A 20,986-nucleotide genomic window follows, 5' to 3' on the forward strand; every position below is an offset into this window, starting at 1 on the left:
ACGGCATAATGTCTCTTCTTTGGCTCTACAAGTGCAGTCAAATAGAGGTTTACTTCATTTGAACAGAAGTACCTACCTGAATGATGCATCTTAACGCGGTATTGCCATTCTTTCTCGCCGTAGCAGAAGCCTGGACTCCACAATCCAGAGGTTAGTGAAGCAGCGTCATCATGAAGGTGCACATACTGACTCTGTGTAGCTATTGCAAAGGCCAACGGCGAGAAAATAGCTGAGCGATGGCTCCCAAACGATGATAAAATCCGCGGCGTCAATCTCGGTTCACAATTCATCATCGAACGATGGATGGCTGAAGAATCATGGAAGAACATGGGCTGCAGTGCCTACAACGACGAGTGGGCATGCGTAAAAGGCATCGGCCAAGAAAAGGCCAACGCTGCTTTCAAGAAACATTGGGAGACTTGGATCACAGAGGATGACATCAAGCAGATCGCAAGTATCGGTCTCAATGCCGTTCGTATTCCTGTTGGCTACTGGATGTACGAGGACATCATCCAGAAAGGCGAATACTGGCCTCGCGGCGGCATCTGGCATCTTGACCGAATTGTGGGGTGGTGTAAGAAGCATGGTATCTACGCGGTTATTGGACTTCATTCTGCTCCTGGTATCAGCTCACCGAACGAGCAGTTCACCGGCCATGTAAGCGACTATCTCACCTCACCAAGTATGTACTAATCAAGTTGCAGTCCATCCCCAATCCTGGATTCTATACTGCCGAGAACTACGAACGAGCGTTCAAGTTCCTTGAGTGGATGACCAAGCGCATCCATACGAACGGGAACTACACTACCGTCGGCATGCTCGAGGTTCTGAATGAGCCCGTCCGTGCTGGAAAGTGGAAGGCCGAGGCGGATGACATGATCAAGAACTACTATCCTGGTGCATATAAGCGCATACAGGCTATGGAGGGTTATCTCAAGGTTCCCAAAGCCGATCGCCTCCACATTCAATACATGGTAAGTTACATAATTGGGGACAGTTATCATGTATCTCGCGCTGACTCCATCGCAGGGCAAAAGTTGGGGCGCAGGCGACCCAAGACAATACCTCCCAGACGACGACCTCATCTTCTTCGATGCCCACCGCTATCTATCCTTCGACAACAGAATCGCCGGCAACAAGAAAGCATATATAGAAACCGCCTGCAAAGACAACATGGGCCAGCACGTCTTCGTCGGTGAATGGTCCCTGTCCGTGAACTCAACTCTCAAGAACACCGATGAGTTCAAGATCGAGGGCCAAGAGACATGGTACAAAGCTTATTGGGCCGCTCAAGCTGAGTCCTTTGAGAAGGGCGATGGATGGTTTTTCTGGTCCTGGAAGTGTGATGGAGAGCTTGGCAAGAAAGATTGGCGATGGTGCTATCAAGCTGCCGTTGCTGCCGGTGTTATTCCCAAGGATGCTGGCAAGGCCAAGAGTTTGAGCCCTTGCGCCAGGTATACTAAATAAGCGGATATTATCTTTGGGGGCTGGCTCCGTTCTTCTGTTCTGTATATAGTTTGAGCCTACTCGGCTTTTGACGCCGAGCGAGCATAGCAATAGTGGCTTTGAGTATCAGAAGTCTAGCCAATTGTTCCACTGCCGAAGCCATTGACCTATCATTTCTTTCTGATGGCGCCAAAGCTAGCGGATTAATTGATGTCCGCTTCCCGCTAGGCCTAGTGGTGAATCATAGGCGTTTCAGCTCGGACATGTTGCATCGTGAAACGCTGTATGTCGAGAGAATATCGGTGTAAATAACAGATTCAATCGCCTCCCCCTAATCCAAATTTCTTTTCTCATCGATGCCCAACTTGTTGTTTCTCTGGTAAAGTCTCTAGATAGCTTTTTGTTCTCTTATATCAACGCCATGGCCGATCGCTACGTCACCATTCACGAGTCGCCCAATGGACCAGGAGACTCTCGCCCAACAGCGATCCAGATTATCAAGGATGAAGGCCTAGAAGGAAAACTGAGCGACCAGATCGTTTTAATCACCGGTTGTTCCGCGGGGATCGGTATTGAGACCGCGAAAGCGCTGCATCTCACTGGCGCAACTCTATATCTCACGGCTCGAGACCTCGAAAAGGCAAAGTCAGCCCTAGGCGACCTCGCGCAAGATGAGCGTGTCCATCTTCTTGAACTTGACCTGGAATCTCTGGAGAGTGTTCGCTTGTGCGCTGCCAAGTTCTTATCCGAGAGCCCGAAACTCAACATCCTTATCTGCAACGCTGGGGTCATGTGTACACCAGAAGGACGCACGAAAGAGGGATACGAAACCCAATTTGGTACAAACCATCTGGCTCACTTCCTCTTGTTCCAATTACTCAAACCTGCTCTGGCTAAAGGTGCGACGTCTGATCGCGCATCACGAGTCGTCATGCTCAGCTCACTTGCCCATCGTTTCGGCGAAGTCAACTTCGACAACGTCAACATGGAAGGCTGCTACGATCCTAACAAAGCATACTCCCAGAGCAAAACTGCCAACCTCTGGACGGCTAATGAGATCGAGCGGAGGTACGCTATTGAGGGTATCCATGCGTGGAGTGTCCAGCCAGGCGGCGTCCTCACGGATCTCGGCAGACATTTATCTGAGGAACAAAAGAGCGGCCTCGCGGTGGATCCATATCTCAAGACAATTTGGAAGCTCCCGGACCAAGGCGCAGCAACAAGTGTCTGGGCAGCTGTCGCGGAGGCTTTGGAAGGCCAAGGCGGGAAGTATCTTGAAGACTGTCAAATCGTCGGGAAATGGGATCCTTCTACTCCGCTTTATGCAAGAGGATATGGGGCGCATGCTTGTGATACTGAGAAAGCTGCCAGACTGTGGGATAAGTCTCTGGAGTGGGTAGGTTTGTAGACTAGGTAGTGGACGAGCGTCGATGAACCTTCAAGAAAAGACTACAACTGTGTGTTTAAGTACTATCGTGTTCACAAGGTGCCATGCATCAGAACTGGGGCCGTTCAGCAGACCGGATTCGAAGGCTACTTAACATCTTGGTGATAGATATTGATCACACAAAAGGCATCTCAGACTGCGAATTTCTGCCTGGTTTCTTCTAAAGTCCTGCCTGACTGCCGAGGATGCGACTGATGTTTCCGTATTTAGATTCGCTCCTCCTGATTTCTAAAGCGCTCTCACCTTTTTCGTCATAGAAGTCAGGCAGCTTTGCAGGCAAGAAGCACCCCTCGTGGAGCTTGAGGTGTCAAAATAAATTCAACAAAAGGTATCCTAAACTTACCTTGCCTTATGATAAGTTTTGCCCAAAGCATCAAAGTTACCAAAAGCGTTAGTCCAGATATCATCTCATCACTCTGATACGTCTCCGAAAATCATCGACGCAAAGCATCCTTCCAGTCCGACCAGCTCCACAGCAAGCCACTCAAACGACAATGGGGAGCTGGAACCAACTGCCACAAGAAATTCGGCGCTCCATTCTCGACTCCCTCTATCAGCAATACCGTCACAAACACATCTATGCGGCCGTCTGCAACGAATGGCGGACATTCATGGAAGAGAGAACCTTCCGCACCCTCAGAATCACCCAGCTTCGTCTCATGGGGTTGGAGGATCCGCATCTCTACTCCTTAGTGGGGAGTTTGCATCACATGAGGTTGTTGTATCCGCTTCTCATGGGGTTGAAGGATCTGAGCCCGCGGCCACGAGCTGCGGTACAGCATCTTTGGCTCAATATTGATCTCCCGGACCCCCCTTGCGATCGATGTCTCGGCGGTCCCGTCCCGTTACTCCTCAACGCAAGATTCCCACACGCAGCATGTTACTTCTACCGACTCTTCAAAATCCTAAGCTCTTGGAACTGTACTGAGAGAGGTTTGACGCTAGAGTTCAACGCTTGCTGCTTCCTAGAACATGTCCACTGGCTCAAGAATTGGTTTATCGGCTGCCCTGGAGAATCGCTTCGGATACCGACGCTCACCGTCGATCCAAGACATCGCTTTGCACAATCAATATGGGCTTCTATTGCGCGAGCAATGGATTCCTGTTTTGAACCAATAGCTCTCGCCTACCCCCTGAACTTACCCCTGGCCGTCGCAGTCACCAAGTTCGTTATCCGTCGTTACTGTCGAAATCGGTTCCGGCCTTCAGACATTGCCAGACTGGTCAACGCTTGTCCCAGACTACTGCATCTTCATCTCGAGACGTGGGTGCCCAGCAATGCCAGTGACATCACATCCCAAAACCCGACGACCGGCCTTGCACAATGTCAGTTCTTCCGATTCCTTGAATGAGCTTTTGATACTGAAGGGACTGTAGATGACTTGATCGCGAATATACACCCAAGCACACTGCGAACATTAACGGTATTTCAAGATTCATGCAATGAATACTTGGAACTTGCTGCGCGACTTTATGGCACCCACCGTGATTATGTCGACTGTCGGCTTTGGGAGAGCGAAAACACTAAACAGTTCGCCGCGAGGAGCCTTAACCTCGAGGTGTTATCGGTTTCCTTCCTGACTTCAGCGGAAGATTTCTTCTCACATTGTCAATCAGAATCAGATTGGAGGTGGAAAAACCTTCAAACTATTATCCTTACGACCAGGCACTTCAATTGCGATATCAAATCAGAAAGGGTCTCGGCCTTGCTTCAGGACGCTGCACAGGTTGCGCTGCGTATGCCGCGTCTAGAAACCATGGTGTTGTGGAATGCAAACAGGATGCAGCATGCCACCTCGTTCACCTACCGCCGAACAAAATTGTCTGCCACAATTGCTTGGTGTAGCACTATGGATTTGGACTTCGACCGCCACACGTTACAGGCTTGGGAAGAGGTTGCAAGGAAGCAGGGGCACCCTTACCCTTACTTATGGTCAGAAAAGAGACGGATTCAGCCGCTAATCATATCTCACGGCCACGCCATTCGAATCTTGGAATTACCCCCCCAAGTCATTGATCCAGAGTCCCGACAGCAGATTGAGAAAGAGTACGAGGTTCCCAAAATCCCCTTTATCCACCAGTTCCCTTATTAGCCCAGTCTAAGTTTAGCATGACTTCAGTATAGATTAGTATAAATTTAGGATGCCTTTTGCTAAGTTTTTTTCCATCTCTTATGTCAAGGTCGCGCGGTCAGTGCCTTTTAAGCTTAAATCCCCCGCATATCAGTCGACAGCGTTCCCGATATCGTGCAAGAGCCGACAGGATCGGATACATACGAACGCATTACTGGTGGAGTATGGCATCATCATGCTCGGTTTTCCGGGTTTAGAAATAGGCCCGACATTGGTTGCCAAGTCATTGGCTTGCGAGCGATGATCACTTTATGATAATGGCCAAGGGCTGGTTGAGGATATGGGTTCAATGGGTTGGTGATCAATAGAGAGGGATGTGATTCGCCAGTTTAATCGACGTTATACCAGGTCCAGAGGGGTACGGTTGACATCAGGGAATGTCGGTGATTCTCGGGGAGCAAGAGAATATCAGATATATAAACATGATCTGCTTCCTCTTTTGTTCTTACTTTGCTCTCTTACACCTCCGTCACCATGAAGGTCCTGTCAAACCTCGGGACGCTTCTAGCGCTGTCGCCTGTTGCGCAGGCTACAGGAGGACATTACAACACCGTTAAGCTTGACGGCTACGGCAGTTTCTCCGGTACTACTGTCAACAGTACTTTCACCAAGCACAAGCTCCCTGCGCCTGTTGATGCTTGGCTGGGTATTGACTACGCTACTCAACCTACTGGCGATCATCGCTTTTATCCGGTTTCTTGGCCTGACAAGTTCAAGGGCGTTAAGAAGGCTGATAGCTTTGGCAAAGCTTGTGTCCAAGAAGTTTCATCCAGAGTCCCTCTCGACTCGCAAAGCGAGGCATGTCTCAACTTCAACGTGTTTCGACCCAAGGGCGTCCCGTTGAGCAAGAAACTCCCGGTTCTTGTGTGGATTCACGGCGGTGCTTTTTACGCTGGCAGCTGGGCTAGTTTCGACGCCGCTGCATTCGCCGCCTCATTCAAGGTTCCTATCGTGGTAGTCAACTTTCACTACCGAGTCAACTCTCTCGGCTTTCTACCATCCAAGCTCTTCCAAGATGAGGGTCTGGCAAATCTAGGCATACGAGATCAGCGCTTTTTCCTGGAGTTTGTACAGAAGCACATTGGTGCCTTTGGCGGTGATAAGGATGCTGTTACTATTGGTGGTCGCTCTGCTGGTGGCCATTCAGTGGGCATTCATTACTTTCACAACTATGGCAAGGATAATAAGCAGCTGTTTGCTCGAGCGATTCATCAGTCTGGCTCGGTCACTTCACGGGCTTTTGCGAATGACACTTATCCTCTGTATAAGCGACAGTATGACGAGTACATTACGTACCTGGGTTGCGACGCGGAGAAGGGAAACAAAGCAACGCTCAAGTGCCTAAAGGGAGCAGATATAAACGCTATCAGAAACATCAGCACCAAACTGTATCACGACTATGATCCTCAATTAACTTGGCCTTTCCAGCCTGTTCATGGCGGGCCTCTGTTTGAGAAACCTGGCTCTCAATCTGGTTACGACGGAACATTTTTCCACGTCCCGACCATCACATCCACAGTCACCGACGAAGCCAAGTATTACACCCCTGGCGACCTCAAGACCAACAAAGAGTTCCTGGATTATCTCCACAACATATCACCAGCCTTGACCAAGAAAGACTTGAAGGAGTTATCTGCTCTTTACCCCGATCCCGCAAAGTACAAAGACTCACCATTCGCCAACTCCCCCAACAGCACTCAATACAACCGCGTTTCCGCTGCCTGGAGCGACTATGCCTACATCTGCCCCGGCCAAGAGACCGCATACCGCGTCTCCACCGCCGGAGTACCAACCTGGAAAGTCCGCTTCAACACCAACAACAGCTTCCCCGCGTGGCAAGGCATTCCTCACACCGCTGACACGGCATTTACCTGGGATGAGCCTACTACTCAGTATCCGGAGATGAGCCATATCTATCATGGGTACTTGGCTAGTTTTGTTGCGACGGGGGATCCTAATACATATAGATATCCTGGAAGTCCAAAGTGGCCTACTTATAACGGGCGGGAGAGATCACCGAAGCAGATTGTTGTGCAGCCGGGGGACACGAAGGTTGAGAAGGATATTATTCGAAAGGAAGCTTGTCTTTGGTGGAGAGATCCTGAGAGGGCGCCTAGACTGAACAAGTAGGTGACAAGCACCACGGGATCGAGGCCATTCTGCTTCTTGATATAGCACAAAGTATCGCGATCGATGATCAAGACTCAATGAGACTATGAATATTCTATCAATGCTTCCGTATTTCTATAAGGCTTTTCTCTAAAAGTATTCTATCCCCACAACCCCCAGCCACCCGTCTATGCTTTTGTAGCCTCCAAATATCTCTGACTGAAAGCATAGTCATTATATCCCTTGTCAGTCTTGGGAGCATAAAAAGTATCCCTCTGATAAGGTGTCAGAGCAACACCATACTTAAGCCGGAATACCAAGTCAGGGTTCGATATGAACCATCGCCCAAAAGCCACAACAACATCCCACTTCTTGTAACTCACATCAACGGCATCATAAACATTATCGGGGATATATCCACCTCCTACAATCACAGGGGACTGATTATCCCACATCTCAAGAAAGTACTCAAGACTTTGCTTCCTCTCCCCAAAGGGACTAACCTTGTCTGAACCAAGATCTTTGGGTGTAGCATCGAGAATAGCTGGGTTTCCTCTGGGTTCGACGAGTGAGACGTAAGCGAGCTTGTAGCCAGCCTTCTTGAGCTCGTTGAAGATGTAGCCGAATTGATCCCAAGGATTGGCGGTGAATGCAGCCTGGAAGGTTGCAAAGGGACTAAGACGAAGGGCAGTTCGCTCTTGGCCGATTTCTCCGACAACGGCTTTGATGACTTCGAGGAGGAAGCGGGCACGGTTCTGAACGGAGCCTCCCCACTTGTCAGTTCTGTTATTGATGCTTTCGCTGATAAATTGGTCGATCAAGTATCTGCAGCAGCCATTGTCAGTAACCGGATTAATTGAGCAAGGAATGACAGTCTTACCCATGAGCACCGTGAATCTCAACACCATCACCACCAGCATCAACAACATTCCTCGCAGCCTGTCTGAACTCCCCAATCTTGTGCCAAATCTCCTCTTCCGTCAAAGCCTCAGGCTTCACACTCTTCCCCTCCATCTGAACCGCACTGCTCGACGAGTACTTATACCCTCTCTTCTTCAAATAATCCGGATCACCCGCCCTTCCCAGATCCCAAATTTGCTGAAACATATAACTCCCCTTAGCATGGACAGCGTCATAGATCTTTCTCCAGCCCTCGATTTGCTCTGGGGAGGTGATGCCTGGTAGGTTGGCGGCTGCTTCGCCTGTTTTGGAAATGCCGGTTGCTTCGCTGATGACGAGGGTTCCGGGGGTTGAGGCGCGGTCGGCGTAGTATTTTATCATGAGGTCAAGGGGGAGATGGTCATCGTCGTTGCGGAAGCGGGTTAGAGGGGCGAGGGCGACGCGATGGGAGAGGGTGGTGTTGCCTAGCTTGAGGGGCTGCCAGAGTTTTGATTCGGTTGACATGATGGATACTGATTAGGGTGAATAGTTGGAGAATTGCAGAGGGATGAACGCTTTAGCTAGGATGTTGCGGAATGTGTACGATTGTATTGTGATGATGGGCTCCAAAACTCAAAGGAATCTTGTCTTTAAATACATTTTAATGATACATAATAATGTTTCATCGTCCTGTAGATTATCAAGCGAAGCTGGTACGAAGTAGCATTCGGAGTAACAGTCAGTCAGGATGATTAAAAACTCAAATGCCCATACGAAACTGCACAATGTGGATCCAAGCACCAATCCTGGAGCAAATCCCGACATAATTCCACGTAAAATTGGACTACGAATGCTTGATAATCAGGGCCATTGCAAGTATTTTTGGGGGTAAGAAATCGGAGAATTACTCCAAGGCCCCGACGTCATCTTCCTTTCGAGCGCTGACCCTACGAGCCGGCCAATCAATGTTCAGAGTCGTCGTTACATGCTTTGAAATCCCCAAATGTTCTTCATGGTGATTGGCTAGACGGTCAAAGTTCAACCGAAAGACCTGCTAAGCCCTACGAGCATTAATAATGCTATCTTAGCATTAGCATAAGAGGCCAAGAACAAGGATTCTGATGCACAATCTTGCGATTGACAACTATGTAACTGTGTACTCAATTTCCCCAAGTCCATCTCCATCCCATATCCTCCTCCCCACTCAAGCCCTATCCTTATGGTAACACAAAACCCAACCAAACTCCACAGGGTTGGTGCTAATCAGCGCCGGCTTCTCATGACTAAACTCGGTGCTGCCCAGCTGAACACCATATTTATCTTTGTACCGCTGACAAACAACATCGCTGAGTTCAGGTGATTCAATATCCGGGATGTTGACGTTGAGGCTCTCGAGACGCAGCTCGGTGACTTGGTAGTCGAGAGTGGTGAGTTGCGCGAGGGGAATTCTGACGGGTTGACGGCTGTGGTCGGCCGAGTTGACGATCATGATGACCGCGTTGGCTGTGGGCGCTTGGCGAGTGGTGGGCTGAGATGTCGCTGTTGAGGCGAGCGCGATGGCGCTGGTGAGGAGGGTTGTGAAATGCATGGTGATGACTGATGTTGAAGTTCTGATGCTTGAGAGATGTGAATGCACTGATATCAAGTTCGAGGTTCAAAGACAATACTTTTATAGCTTTGCCGATTCTCTTATTGACATACGTCAACCCTCTAATAATAGCATCGCGCCTCAATTCCCCAAGTCCCGTCTCGGCCCCCATGTCGTGTGATGCACATGTCAGCACTTGTACAATTTACGAGCCTTCTTGTCCCTGTCCTACGGATGTCGATCACTTTATTTATTTTTTCTCCGCGACCACTCAGAGGCCAGTATCTGAGACAAGTCAGCTGTCGAATTCTGTCTTGGACATAAATCACGTTATGGTTGGGCGGAGAGACAATCTGGAGATTAATGCCATCTCGTATTCATTTACAGATGATATGATATTTTAGGAGTTGTGATTTGCACATGTCATATAGAGCGCTGCATATGACTAGATGTGGTGAGAGAGAGGAGAGAATTTCGGTAATGTCCTAGTTGGGCTATGGTGATTCGTATGGAGGCTTGGTTGTACAACATGTGTACTTGGCGTTTGATCCTTACAGTAGCGGGCTGCCTCTGAGATTCTAAAACTGATCTGCGAAAAGCACTGTCAGCACATCATGCGTCTGCCTCCAGCTCTCAGTCCATCTCTTGCGCTGACGCCAAGATCCAATCAGTGCTCACAGAAGTTGTAATCAATCGACTCCCAGAGAGCCCTCGTCTTCTCCGCAGTCCTCTCATCCAACAGCTTAAGCCGATGCGCCCGCGCTTCCTCAACATTCATAAGGCCCTTAGGCACTTCACCACTTCCAGTCCACCGATCCTTTTGCTGAGGCGGTACATTCGCCGTTGAAAGGATTCGGCGGTGCGGGTCAGCCAGCCAAAGATCGATGAAGTGTCGATGTCCCGGCTTTGTCGGATCGTGCAGCTTGAAAGAGGATATGCCATGTTGACTGGACGGATGTTACTAAGGATAGGGCTGTTTGGGGCAAGGCACTTACAAGACGTTGGGAAAAGCGAGGAGATGACCCTCTGGCGTGTCGACGTCTCCATAGTTTTGAGTACAAGATCTAGCGAGTCCGCCTATGCATTCCACGATCTGTGCCATACATTCTCTCAAAGTATCCTGGCCAGTCTTGATCTCATCATTTAGATACGAGCTCGTCTGTATGCGGAACGATGAACGGCTTGGCGTTACGTTCTCACTGTCGAATTAGTACAGTAAAGTGGCGGTAATCTTCTCATCCATCTGGCCTTCGAGCGGAAAAACTGTTTGTATGCTAATCTTGGTGTTAGTAGTACTGAGGGTCGACTTACATGACAACTTCCAGCGGAGAATTCAGGCTTCTCGGGTGTGAGTTCAATGCTCGCCATCTTGGCCATGATTTTCAGACCGTTCTTCTTCAACGTTTCCCGCAGGCTCTGCTTTGGCGCGTAGTTAACTTCATCAAAGGGTTTTGGGTCACGGAGGGAAAGGTGCGGCCAAGACGCCTGTTAGATTATCTATCAAATAGCATAAATGGACAATCATTCTCTTAGGTAAGTCTCGGATGGTAGTCGCAATCAGAAAGCGCGTCTTGACTTTTGTGATAGTAAGTGTGCTGTGATGTGATGTGAAGACCCAAGAATGACAGCTGCGTATCATTTGCCACTGCTTTCGAGGTGAAAGCAGCCACATGCGATCAATTACGAAACACATGCCGAGTGCGACGATATCCAAATATTATCCTGATATCGATTGAGTCAGACGGTCAAAATTATGCTAATTCCTTAAGGTCTTTCGGGTAGCCCAATTTGTCATGACGGGGCTTCGCATTGATTGGCTCAAACCTACACGTAATCAGACTAAATCCGATTTCCGATTCCGACTCCGATTTTGTTTGGCTTACTCCGTCCAAATCGTTCAGTCTCAATTCTCGGACATCACCAATTCATCCTCTCATACTCATCCAACGATGGAGCAACTAAGTCCGAGCAGTTCTAGCTCCCCAAATCGCAGCCACGCCCAGAAGCGCCGCCCCAGAAAACCCTTGAACTGCGATCCCTGCAGACACTCCAAGCTGAAATGCGACCGGGGACTGCCGTGCGCGACATGCCTCAAACGAGGCTGGCAGGACTCTTGCGCTTATGGCTCAAACTTTACTGGACCGCAGAAGCGAAGGAGGACTAGGCTTGAGCTTGTGGAGCCGGTGCCTCAGCCGCAAATACAGGCTCAATCTGTGGAGGTACCAGAGACAGTGTCATCTCCGAGTTCGACGCCCGAGCCGATACAGCAGCGATGGGATCATATTCTGCGTCGACCATCTGTTGAGAGGGGTGTTATACCAGACTCGCCGAATCCAACGGTAACTCTGTCCTTTGGGCCTTGCGTTCCAATCTCTGAACTCCTTGCGCTTTTACCACCAACTTCTGTGACTGAGTACTTGGTTTGCCGCTATTTCGGAACTCTCTCATCACTGTTCCATATTCTCCATGGCCCGACATTCCAGACGCAGTATCTAGACTTTCTAGAAGCGCCAGAGAAGACTAGCCTGTCATGGCTAGCTGTTCTCTTCGCTATCATCTCGTTGACTCTCAAGACCATCGAACCAACTGATGCTGGCCTCGTCGTGTTATGGCAGGACACCACCATCCCTCGCGACTTGTCAGTGCTGTCACAGAAATATAGAGATGCGGCAATGACGGCCCTTTCGCAGGATCAGTTCTTGGTCCGCCATGATCTGAGCACGCTCGAGGCTCTTCTCATCCTGGTTCATATGATATCTCATAACGAAGGGCCAGAATACGGCTGGGCACTTCTCGGCAGTGCACTCAACATCGCCATTGCTCTGCGTTGCCACACAGATATAGAGGGGCCCAACTGCATTGAGCAAGAGCGCCGTCGCCGTTGCTGGGCAGGCATCCTGATCATCCATACCTACCAAGCTCTCTGCTTCAGAGACATCGATCTCACGTTCCTGTTGAACATGAAAGCAACAATGCCGGCATGGGTCAACGACAAAGATATCCGGCAAAACAGTATAAAGCAATCACCTAAGGATTCACCCTGCGAGTTTACCGACACATCACTGCTGAAATTCCAAGTTCGGCTATTCCAGCTTTCGACGCAGATTTGCTCTCATATTTCGGGCGATGACAAACTCAACACAACGATTCTACACCAGTATGATACAGCTGTGGCGAAAGAGCAACTACAATGGGATGCCGCATATCTCGTAAACGGTCGCCGGAGTATTCTCAACACATCAGGCTATGCGCATTGGTGCATGCTCCAAACCTACGCTCATCAACTCTACCTCCTTCTCCATCGACCTTTTCACAGCTCCAAAGCAAGTCACTTCCGCGCCGAGTCAAGGGACAAGTGTATCAAGTCAGGTCTTGCCTTGCTAGATGTCCATCACCAATTCTACGAACTACCGCGACTAAAGTGCTACCGCTGGCTCGTCAAGGGCGCTATCAGCTGTAATGCACTTCACGGAGCTGTGGCGTTGACTTCATGCATGCTGGACATGCCCGACGACTCTGATCTGACGGAACATATATCTGCCGTTGATGCTGCAATATCGAGAATGGAAGCACTAAAGATGAAAAGTCCAGCTTGTTCCAGTGTTTATCGCGTCATTCGTTGTCTTCAGTATGTCCTTTTGGGTTGTCTGACAACGGAATTGGTGGCTGACCTAGGTAGATCTTATCTCTCGAAGCGAGACCCTGCACCGACTTTTTTGCCGGAAGATGTTGAGCTGAGGTTCGAGGACTGGGCTACCAATGTTGACTGGTTCAGACCCGATGGGATTGACTGGGTAAGTGATGATGGCCTCTAGCTTTTAGAAGGTACCGCTAACTGGTCTAGGAACTTTGGGACTCGGCTTACATCACTCCACAAACTGATGATGCAGCTACTCTGATGACTTGACAACTTGATATTAATGAATTTTGGTATCGAAGGTAGAACAGGCGCTGACCCGTATCCATGGTATAATCTAAAAACTACATGCATTCAATAAAGCCCCTCCCATCTGGCGACTATCCCGTCATGTTTCACTATATGCTGGAGGAGGAACCTCATAATCCTCCACCACAAAGTCCCCCTTGCAGTATTTCGGCGGAACGCTGATGCCCTCTGCCAGAAGGCTCTTGACCTCCTTTGCAGCAATAACATGATCCCTCACGAAAACACCCCAGCCATTCACGGGCAGCTCCGGCGAGATGAAGAGATGTATAGGCATCGAGATGTCCTCCTCCGTCGTGACACCATTATTGACAAACGTAACCTCAAAATGCAGCGAGTGCGTGATGGAAACTCCGCAAACTGAGAAGTCAGGCGAACAATTCCTCACTGCGATTGGGAGGTGTAAGCATTGCTGCCATCGCTGTTGAGGCTCGTCGCTCAACTCCAGGGGCCACTCCGTCACTATCCGCTGTCCCTCATACCCCGGACTCCCTACATCAGACTCGTTCTCCACGTCGTGCTTTTCTCGCAAGAAAAACCTCGCTTTTGTGATCTTGGCAGTCGGTCTCAGCGGCGCAAGGTGTGCTTCGATGGATATCAGTCCTCCCAGGGCAATCGCTCGATGTCGAATGGAAACGTTGTACTCCGCCTTCCCCGACCATTTCCCCTGCACAGTCGTCGGATCCATGAGCTCGTATGATGAGAATCCCGGCGTGCGAATAATTCGAAGCGGCGAAAAGGTCTTGAAGCTGTCCGATGAATTCTCACCAACCGTCCAGGCCTCCAGTAGGTACATAATACTGCATCGCGTACAGCCCTTGAACGACTCCTCCTGATCACCTCGAATGAACAACTCAAACGGCCATTCGAAGTTCTTGCCATTCTTAAAAGGCTCTCCCATTTTATCGACGACATTGAATGACTTCCACTGATGAACAGTGCTTTCGCGCCGTTGCCATTTTACTGACTCTTCGGCAACAACCTTGTGATCTCTAAGTGTAGCCGTTAGCTCCCGCTATCAGCCCCGAATCTTCGGGATGAACCTACCCAAGCCACATTCGACTAGTCAGCTTCAGCTGAACGCTGGTGATGTTTTGTCCTTCTGGGATGAAGAGCGATAGCTTTCCACGAAGATATTGGCCTTTTGCATCTTCACCGTTTCCGCTGACGAAGACGTAATCGTAGTCCGGTCTGTGAGGTCAGTCAAAATTCATGGAATCGGGATTGAAGGATGTACCGTATTGTGAGGCGAGGGCGGTGCTGGCCTGTTATTCTGGCCATGATAGACCGCATTGACTTTTTGGTGGACATGCTGATGATTTCGAGATGATGTTGAACAGCAGAGAATAAAAGATGAAGTAAAGGCTCGGTACTTATAGACGATGCTTGCAATGTTACCAATGCCAAGTGAGTCAATGTCAACTTAGCCGTTGATCAATGTAACCAAATGTAACGGTGAGAAAGTATGGGACGGTGGCTTTTATTAACTCCCAAAACCGTCCCAGCCAAATCCGATTTCGAAGCCATTCACATGCCGTGCTTACTCTAAATCGGACATCTCATCCCCGATTAATCGGACTTTTCTATTCTTAGTCACCGTCTTAATACCGAAATAGGAAGTTTTGTGAGTGGCAATAAAATCGGACTTGTGAGCCCTACTCGGACATAGCAATCTCATCCTGCATTAGAGATTATCAGGAAAATTCCGTTGTAATTGTGATTGTAACGAGTGGCTATGTACCGTTATCCAACTTTAGTTCATCTTGGCAATGTCTGATTATGAGATCAAGCTTCGATAAAACGTCACGAAGTTTCTTGGTAGAATGGGTTTGTTTAATTTTCCTCAATCTGGAGTTTAAAATTTGGAGACAGACTTCCAACGCTTTTCACTACAGAATATAAATATCATGGCTTTTGACATTTCTTCAGTATATCTTCATCGCGGACCACGCAGCACCGTAAGCATGCTCGACATAATATCCCACGTCCCCGCGCACTTGACCAAAGCGCTTTACATCCCAAAACATGACGACACAACTTCCCATTTCGCGATCTACGACATCTCCAAGGAATATTCCGAAAAAGTGGGCGTTCATCCCATGGGCTCGGAGAGTTACAAGGTGGAGCTATGCCTTCTTCGAAAGCCTAGCGGCTATCATGCCGGTGACAACGCTCGGTTCCTGGTAGACGTGGACGCTAGTGTTTCTATTCATGAGAGGGTTATGGGTCGAGACCCTTTGGATGCGGAGGTGTAAGTTTGATAAGATGCGGGGGACAGTTTATACTGATTAGACTGGTAGATCATCGCCGATTGATGGAGATGGGAGTGTTACGTTGCAGATACATTCGGGTAATTCCTCGTTTGAACTCACAGCACGGGAATGTTACCCTCTGCCAGAGAAGGAAACGAAGAAGAGAATCGTTCGATATCCATACATGAACATAGATGGAGACATTGCAGATTTACCTCACCGCTGTGATTGGCGAGTTCATCCAGCGGAGAAGGGACCTTTGCGCTATGAACTAGTGGATATGGAACGACAAGGCGATGACGATAGTTCGATACTAGCGATCTATCATCACCAAGGCTTTGAGAGCGAGCTGCCTACGTCTTACAGCCACGGAGTTCTCCTTCTACCAAGCGACTCTACGCCATTATTTGACATCACTGTTGTGTCAAGTCTTATGGCTCTTCTAGCTACAACTCGCAAGCAGCCGGTGGCGCGGAAGCGGTCACGATTTCGGTCTCTGATGGCGTCTTTATGAGGTTGATTGGACGGGAAGGGGACCGGATAAGAGAAGAATACCCATGACTTTAGAGAGCTCAGATTGTAGTAATCAGATAATTATCGTAAAACGAATTTATCAGTTCAACAAACTCACTTTCCCAGCCGCGAGACCACGAGATGTCTTGTCTAACAACGAACTCTCCATCTCACTCAACTTCTCCGCTAATCCAACGCGTCTGCGTGACTGAACTTCCCAATCTTCAAGCGTCTTCAGACTTCCATAGGGGCCGAAACCATAATACTTCTCCGTGGCCTCAGACCATGGTTCGCCTCCACAGATAAACTTGATCCACGCCTCGCGCATAGCCTGACCAACGCGCTCAGCACTAGGTGAGAATCTCAGATCAAAGCCTCCGAACAAGAGAACGAGGTCGACGGCATGATGAGCGCCACTCGAGGGTTGCCATGGATTTGCTTCGTCTATCAGACATCTGAGAACAGACTTACCTGCATCTTTGAAGGATTTCTCGAGAAGTTGAACTGGTAGTAGGTATTTGTAGTCGTTGATGAAGTCCAACGCCCCTGTTTTGCAGGATGAAGGTCGGTCGGGATATATATGGTACAACTTCTTGAGCTCACCACCATATTGCTCGGAAGCATCAAACGCTTTCGCTATGTAGTCTGGGTCCGTTGCCCATACACCAGCTTGGTAAATCGCTCCCTTTACACTCATCAGTACAATCAGTCCCAAAGCCATGAGTGAACTAACCTCTTTCGTCACGTCGCTGAGTAGTAATCTCTCTACACAGCCCGTCTTGGTCTGCCAAGCATTGAAGGATTCTTCCCATTCGAGGAAAAATGACTGCAGACCAGATCTTCTGACTGCTTCAACAATCTCACTTGCAGATGCAGTTTCCAGATTGAGCGTTTGATCCAGTTCCTTGGAAATCGTGTCCCGAAAGCTTGCTACCAATTGTCGAGGCTGAGGTGGCGACAGGAACAACGAGCCAGATGATAGAATGACTTGTTGCACGCGCGCGTTTGCAACAAGGTGGGCGTGACAGTAAATAGCTCCGGCGCTCTCACCCGCTAGAGTGACCATATCCTGCACATTTGTTAGCCCGTTGCTCTTCTAGTGTTAGAGTGGTTAAGTACCGGATCACCACCAAAGCCAGCGATATGTTCCTGAACCCACTGCAAAGCCAGCTCTTGATCACGAAGAGCTAAGTTCGGAGGCCCTTGTCCATTGCCAAGAGCGAAAACATTGAGTCGGTACTGGACGGACACAGCGATCATTGGCTTTCCCAGTCTGAGGGAGTCGGCTACTATTTTGCTCATGTCTGGTGGAGAATGTCAGCACACGCAGTCACTTGAGGTGATTCCATACCGCAGACTCCGGATGCAGCGCTTCCAAACGTCACGGCTTGTGAGCCTCCTGTCCCTCATTCAGCTTTTGATGATAACGGCTCGACAAGAAATCTACCATGTATCCAGACCAAGACCGGCAACTTGGTATTTCTCACGTCAGGGCCTCTGCCGGGCAATACGACATCCAAATTGGTACATCTAAACTCATCCTCCGGCTCATCTAGGAACGTATGTTCCGGAGGGATGCGTAGCAAATGCCCGACATCTACAGCAACTTGCGGACACCGAGGTCTGTTTAATTTAGTTATTTTAGCTTCAAACTGGAAGTATGAGGTCTTACCCAAAGTTGGTGCAGTCAAGAAATCTAGGATATCTCTCCAGTTTCTCGGGTGCAGCGAATCGTCGCGGGATACGACCATACGGAATGCCTCGAAATTGAATCACGTCCGGGGTCCGAAGACCCGCGAGTGTGGTATTCAGCGACTCGTGAGGAATGGTCGCTGTCATATTTTGTCTCCGTAATTAGGATTGAAGTTGTGTTGTGTAGTCTCTTTGCTCAGTGGGCGTAGATGAGCTATATCCGAGGTGCGTTTGCCGAAAGAGGGGTCTCCGGGTCATGTGGGGTCATCACCGCGACTCCATCTTGGAGCAGCAACTTACATCAGGGAGTTATTCAAGATGGCTTATTTAATAACCCAAAGTATCTTTGATAGCCTGAATCGTGAAATGGTTGTTGTGATTCAGTTGATACTCACAGATTACTTCGCAATACCCTTGGGTATGGATTCTGACAAAAACATAACCAGTCCAAAGACAAACTACAGTGATTTTCAGCTCTGTACTCGAAAAAGAAAACGCCGATGGCCTAGTCATTCTATCCGTATTCTATAGACATAACCTCGTATATAAATCCATCTAACATGTATTCCTGTCCATTCCGTCTCTGTACCTGGCCCTTTAATTAGGATACGATCTCAAAGGAAAGAATCCTTCCGGCATAGGATCAACATGCCAAAGCTTATCTGAACCCGCCCCAAACGCATCTGCCCACTCCTTTCTCAAACTCTCCGGTAGATTCCAGCCTAACTCATCATCCCGGAGCCTCATCCTGACCAAATGCCTCTTCTCGCCAACTCCATCACCGTTCTTGAAGCTATCACGCTTGTGCAAGATGAAGAGGTTATTGATGAAGTGGATATCACCGGGTTTCGTCTCAATCTCTAGCTGGGATTTTCTAGCTGCGACTTCAATGTCTTCTAAAGCTTTGAGCTGCTTCATGGAGATTCGCGGCAGATGAGCAGGGCGCGGATGGATCGCGTTGCCGATTAGTGGGACTCGACCGAAGTTGAGCATGATTCTGTTGCGGTGATAGAAGAATATCGGTCTGGGATATCCTTCTTGGCTATATGATTGTCAGTGAGGATCTTCAGAACGGACTGCAGTTATTCCTACTTTGCAAAAACCCATTTCGGCTGAGAAAGCTGACGAATAGATGCGGGGTTGTGTCGATTCAGGGTATTGTATACCTCATACCCTGAAGCGATGATGCATGTCCCGCCTGAGGCAGCAGTGCTCCTTGTCAGCCAGCTCACAACGTCTCCAGACTCCTCGTTATGGAACATCTAAGAGCTCAGTCATCAGTCATAGTCTCAGTTTATGAGTCTCACTTACGATTTCGGATGTTGAATGGCGATGATGCCGACTAGAAAGATTAGAGGAGTTGTCGGCCACGATGTGGACTGCAGCCAAATATGGTCAGCGTTCATGTATGGCATTTGGCCGATGTGTCTTACCCAGCATATTTCCCTTTTCATCTTGCCGACCTCGAAGATTGGCGATATATGACTGAATACCGAGGTACATCATCGTCAAGTCCTCAGCAGAGTAATTCAAGGGATTGAGTCCTCGAACCAGTCCGAACCCCTTCCCCTCATAAACATCAAGCCGTATAAGATCAAGCCTTATACCTACCCTTGGAAGTGGAAAGTTCTGTCGGCAGATCGAGTCACCATCCAGTCCAAGACCTGCTAAATCAGATCCTGCTTGCTCTAAGATCTGCAGGTAACTTGCCTTTGAAGTACGAAAGAGCGTTTTCCACTTCGTCGATTTCTGAAGAGTTGAGATGGTATACGTATTCGGATTCGTCGGAGAACTGATTGCCTTGCCAGGCACCGGGGAGATCGATCGACTGAGGAAAGGATCTGGTTCCGTAACACAATTCCATTGTGTTGGAAGCAGAAAGAGTCATGTTTGTTCGTAAGAATCGGAACAGGACTAAGTAACGATGAAAATAAAGACAGAGGCGCGAATTCCCAATTTATGGGATAATTTGTAGAGATTTGTAGGTCAAGGCTTCACAAGCAACGAGATGCGCTTAATATAAGGCCCGTAAAATTGCTTCTTTTCCTGTTTCTGTTTTAACACGACAGTTGAATATGCATGATAAGGCGAGCATCTCAGCGAGAGAAGAGAGGAGATGATTCATTCAAGGACGCCTCACGATCATCATGTATCTAAATCGATAGTAGTGTAGACAACCCCCTGAAGTGTCGTGCATTCCAGCCACTCCCTGAGTCCATGTTCTTGACGAGGGAAGAAAAGGACAGGTCAGAACATGGATCACGGCGCTTCATATGCAATATCGTGATGTGCTAATGGCTTTCTTTTCTTATTCCTGAACCCAGCTCTGCCGCAAAAAACTTGGCACTACGCGAATCTGATTGTGATTCTCGCATCATCTCATCCTAGGGCGTTATGCGCGTACTTGGATCCTGAGACATATCACCGCAACTTGCTGGGGTTACACAACTCAAACTAGTAAGGCTGTTGAAAGCTTGTACATCTCGGAGTCACGCCGTCTGGCGATCTGACTGGTCCGGGGAGACCGCTAGGCAAGTTCCTAGTGCAGGATGGACATAAACGTTTTGGTTACACAATGGTCGACGACAGGATGACTCTATCTCCCAAGCGATGCGAGAAAAAAAGAGATGAGACAGCATAGGAAAAGCAAACATAGAGTCTTATATGTCATAATTTATGGAGGCTTTCATGCCGGAGAAACTCCTCCGGGCTAGAAAAGATTATTCATTATTCAGTCATGGTGGCATCATAGTGGTCCGAGGGCTGAAATGGACACTTAGATGTAAGCACCACCGGAAGACTATCAATATTTGCTTATGCAGACTAACTAGCACTTTAGGCCTCGAGAGCAGGTTCTTGCTGCACATATGTGGGAGAAAGTATGACGAGTCCGTCTCGTAACCGAAGTCCAAACGCTACAGCGATGACGTTTTCTTCGTTATCACCACAACTCTCTCATCCCACCGAAACATGAATAGTAGGAGA

General features: G+C 48.8%; 10 protein-coding genes across 10 annotated transcripts; 4 read left to right on the top strand and 6 right to left on the bottom strand.

Moving 5' to 3' along the window:
* Positions 1–83: 83 nt before the first annotated feature.
* On the top strand, positions 84–4,986 carry FSUBG_7704 (SPR1-exo-1 3-beta-glucanase precursor; the record flags this gene model as incomplete). The annotated part of the gene is made up of 7 exons (XM_036686036.1): positions 84–150; positions 200–657; positions 705–974; positions 1,030–1,454; positions 1,843–2,846; positions 3,353–4,219; positions 4,271–4,986. 7 exons carry the CDS (start codon positions 84–86, stop codon positions 4,984–4,986), a joined length of 3,807 nt encoding a protein of 1,268 aa, XP_036536755.1.
* Positions 4,987–5,499: 513 nt separating this feature from the next.
* Positions 5,500–7,155, top strand: FSUBG_7705 (triacylglycerol lipase II precursor; the record flags this gene model as incomplete). The annotated part of the gene is made up of 1 exon (XM_036686037.1): positions 5,500–7,155. The coding sequence occupies one exon, from the start codon at positions 5,500–5,502 to the stop codon at positions 7,153–7,155; it is 1,656 nt and encodes a 551-aa protein (XP_036536756.1).
* Positions 7,156–7,322: 167 nt separating this feature from the next.
* FSUBG_7706 (NADPH2 dehydrogenase chain OYE2) lies at positions 7,323–8,538 on the bottom strand (the record flags this gene model as incomplete). The annotated part of the gene is made up of 2 exons (XM_036686038.1): positions 7,323–7,959; positions 8,015–8,538. The coding sequence occupies 2 exons, from the start codon at positions 8,536–8,538 to the stop codon at positions 7,323–7,325; spliced, it is 1,161 nt and encodes a 386-aa protein (XP_036536757.1).
* Positions 8,539–9,217: 679 nt separating this feature from the next.
* On the bottom strand, positions 9,218–9,601 carry FSUBG_7707 (uncharacterized protein; the record flags this gene model as incomplete). Its single annotated transcript, XM_036686039.1, has 1 exon — positions 9,218–9,601. The coding sequence occupies one exon, from the start codon at positions 9,599–9,601 to the stop codon at positions 9,218–9,220; it is 384 nt and encodes a 127-aa protein (XP_036536758.1).
* A 667-nt stretch (positions 9,602–10,268) lies between these two features.
* FSUBG_7708 (uncharacterized protein) lies at positions 10,269–10,978 on the bottom strand (the record flags this gene model as incomplete). The annotated part of the gene is made up of 3 exons (XM_036686040.1): positions 10,269–10,548; positions 10,597–10,730; positions 10,913–10,978. The coding sequence occupies 3 exons, from the start codon at positions 10,976–10,978 to the stop codon at positions 10,269–10,271; spliced, it is 480 nt and encodes a 159-aa protein (XP_036536759.1).
* A 572-nt stretch (positions 10,979–11,550) lies between these two features.
* Positions 11,551–13,508, top strand: FSUBG_7709 (transcription factor; the record flags this gene model as incomplete). Its single annotated transcript, XM_036686041.1, has 3 exons — positions 11,551–13,229; positions 13,281–13,395; positions 13,446–13,508. The coding sequence occupies 3 exons, from the start codon at positions 11,551–11,553 to the stop codon at positions 13,506–13,508; spliced, it is 1,857 nt and encodes a 618-aa protein (XP_036536760.1).
* A 118-nt stretch (positions 13,509–13,626) lies between these two features.
* FSUBG_7710 (HECT-type ubiquitin ligase-interacting creD) lies at positions 13,627–14,855 on the bottom strand (the record flags this gene model as incomplete). The annotated part of the gene is made up of 3 exons (XM_036686043.1): positions 13,627–14,536; positions 14,592–14,735; positions 14,782–14,855. The coding sequence occupies 3 exons, from the start codon at positions 14,853–14,855 to the stop codon at positions 13,627–13,629; spliced, it is 1,128 nt and encodes a 375-aa protein (XP_036536761.1).
* Positions 14,856–15,508: 653 nt separating this feature from the next.
* On the top strand, positions 15,509–16,310 carry FSUBG_7711 (uncharacterized protein; the record flags this gene model as incomplete). Its single annotated transcript, XM_036686044.1, has 2 exons — positions 15,509–15,795; positions 15,845–16,310. The coding sequence occupies 2 exons, from the start codon at positions 15,509–15,511 to the stop codon at positions 16,308–16,310; spliced, it is 753 nt and encodes a 250-aa protein (XP_036536762.1).
* A 99-nt stretch (positions 16,311–16,409) lies between these two features.
* FSUBG_7712 (carboxylesterase) lies at positions 16,410–18,148 on the bottom strand (the record flags this gene model as incomplete). The annotated part of the gene is made up of 5 exons (XM_036686045.1): positions 16,410–16,994; positions 17,043–17,378; positions 17,429–17,613; positions 17,838–17,932; positions 17,982–18,148. 5 exons carry the CDS (start codon positions 18,146–18,148, stop codon positions 16,410–16,412), a joined length of 1,368 nt encoding a protein of 455 aa, XP_036536763.1.
* Positions 18,149–18,598: 450 nt separating this feature from the next.
* On the bottom strand, positions 18,599–19,889 carry FSUBG_7713 (oxidoreductase; the record flags this gene model as incomplete). Its single annotated transcript, XM_036686046.1, has 5 exons — positions 18,599–19,043; positions 19,094–19,263; positions 19,313–19,380; positions 19,435–19,613; positions 19,708–19,889. 5 exons carry the CDS (start codon positions 19,887–19,889, stop codon positions 18,599–18,601), a joined length of 1,044 nt encoding a protein of 347 aa, XP_036536764.1.
* Between the last annotated feature and the right edge of the window lie 1,097 nt (positions 19,890–20,986).

The sequence above is a fragment of the Fusarium subglutinans genome (genome assembly GCF_013396075.1).
Source record: "Fusarium subglutinans strain NRRL 66333 chromosome Unknown NRRL66333_c0000100, whole genome shotgun sequence".
NCBI classification, from domain to species: Eukaryota; Fungi; Ascomycota; class Sordariomycetes; order Hypocreales; family Nectriaceae; genus Fusarium; species Fusarium subglutinans.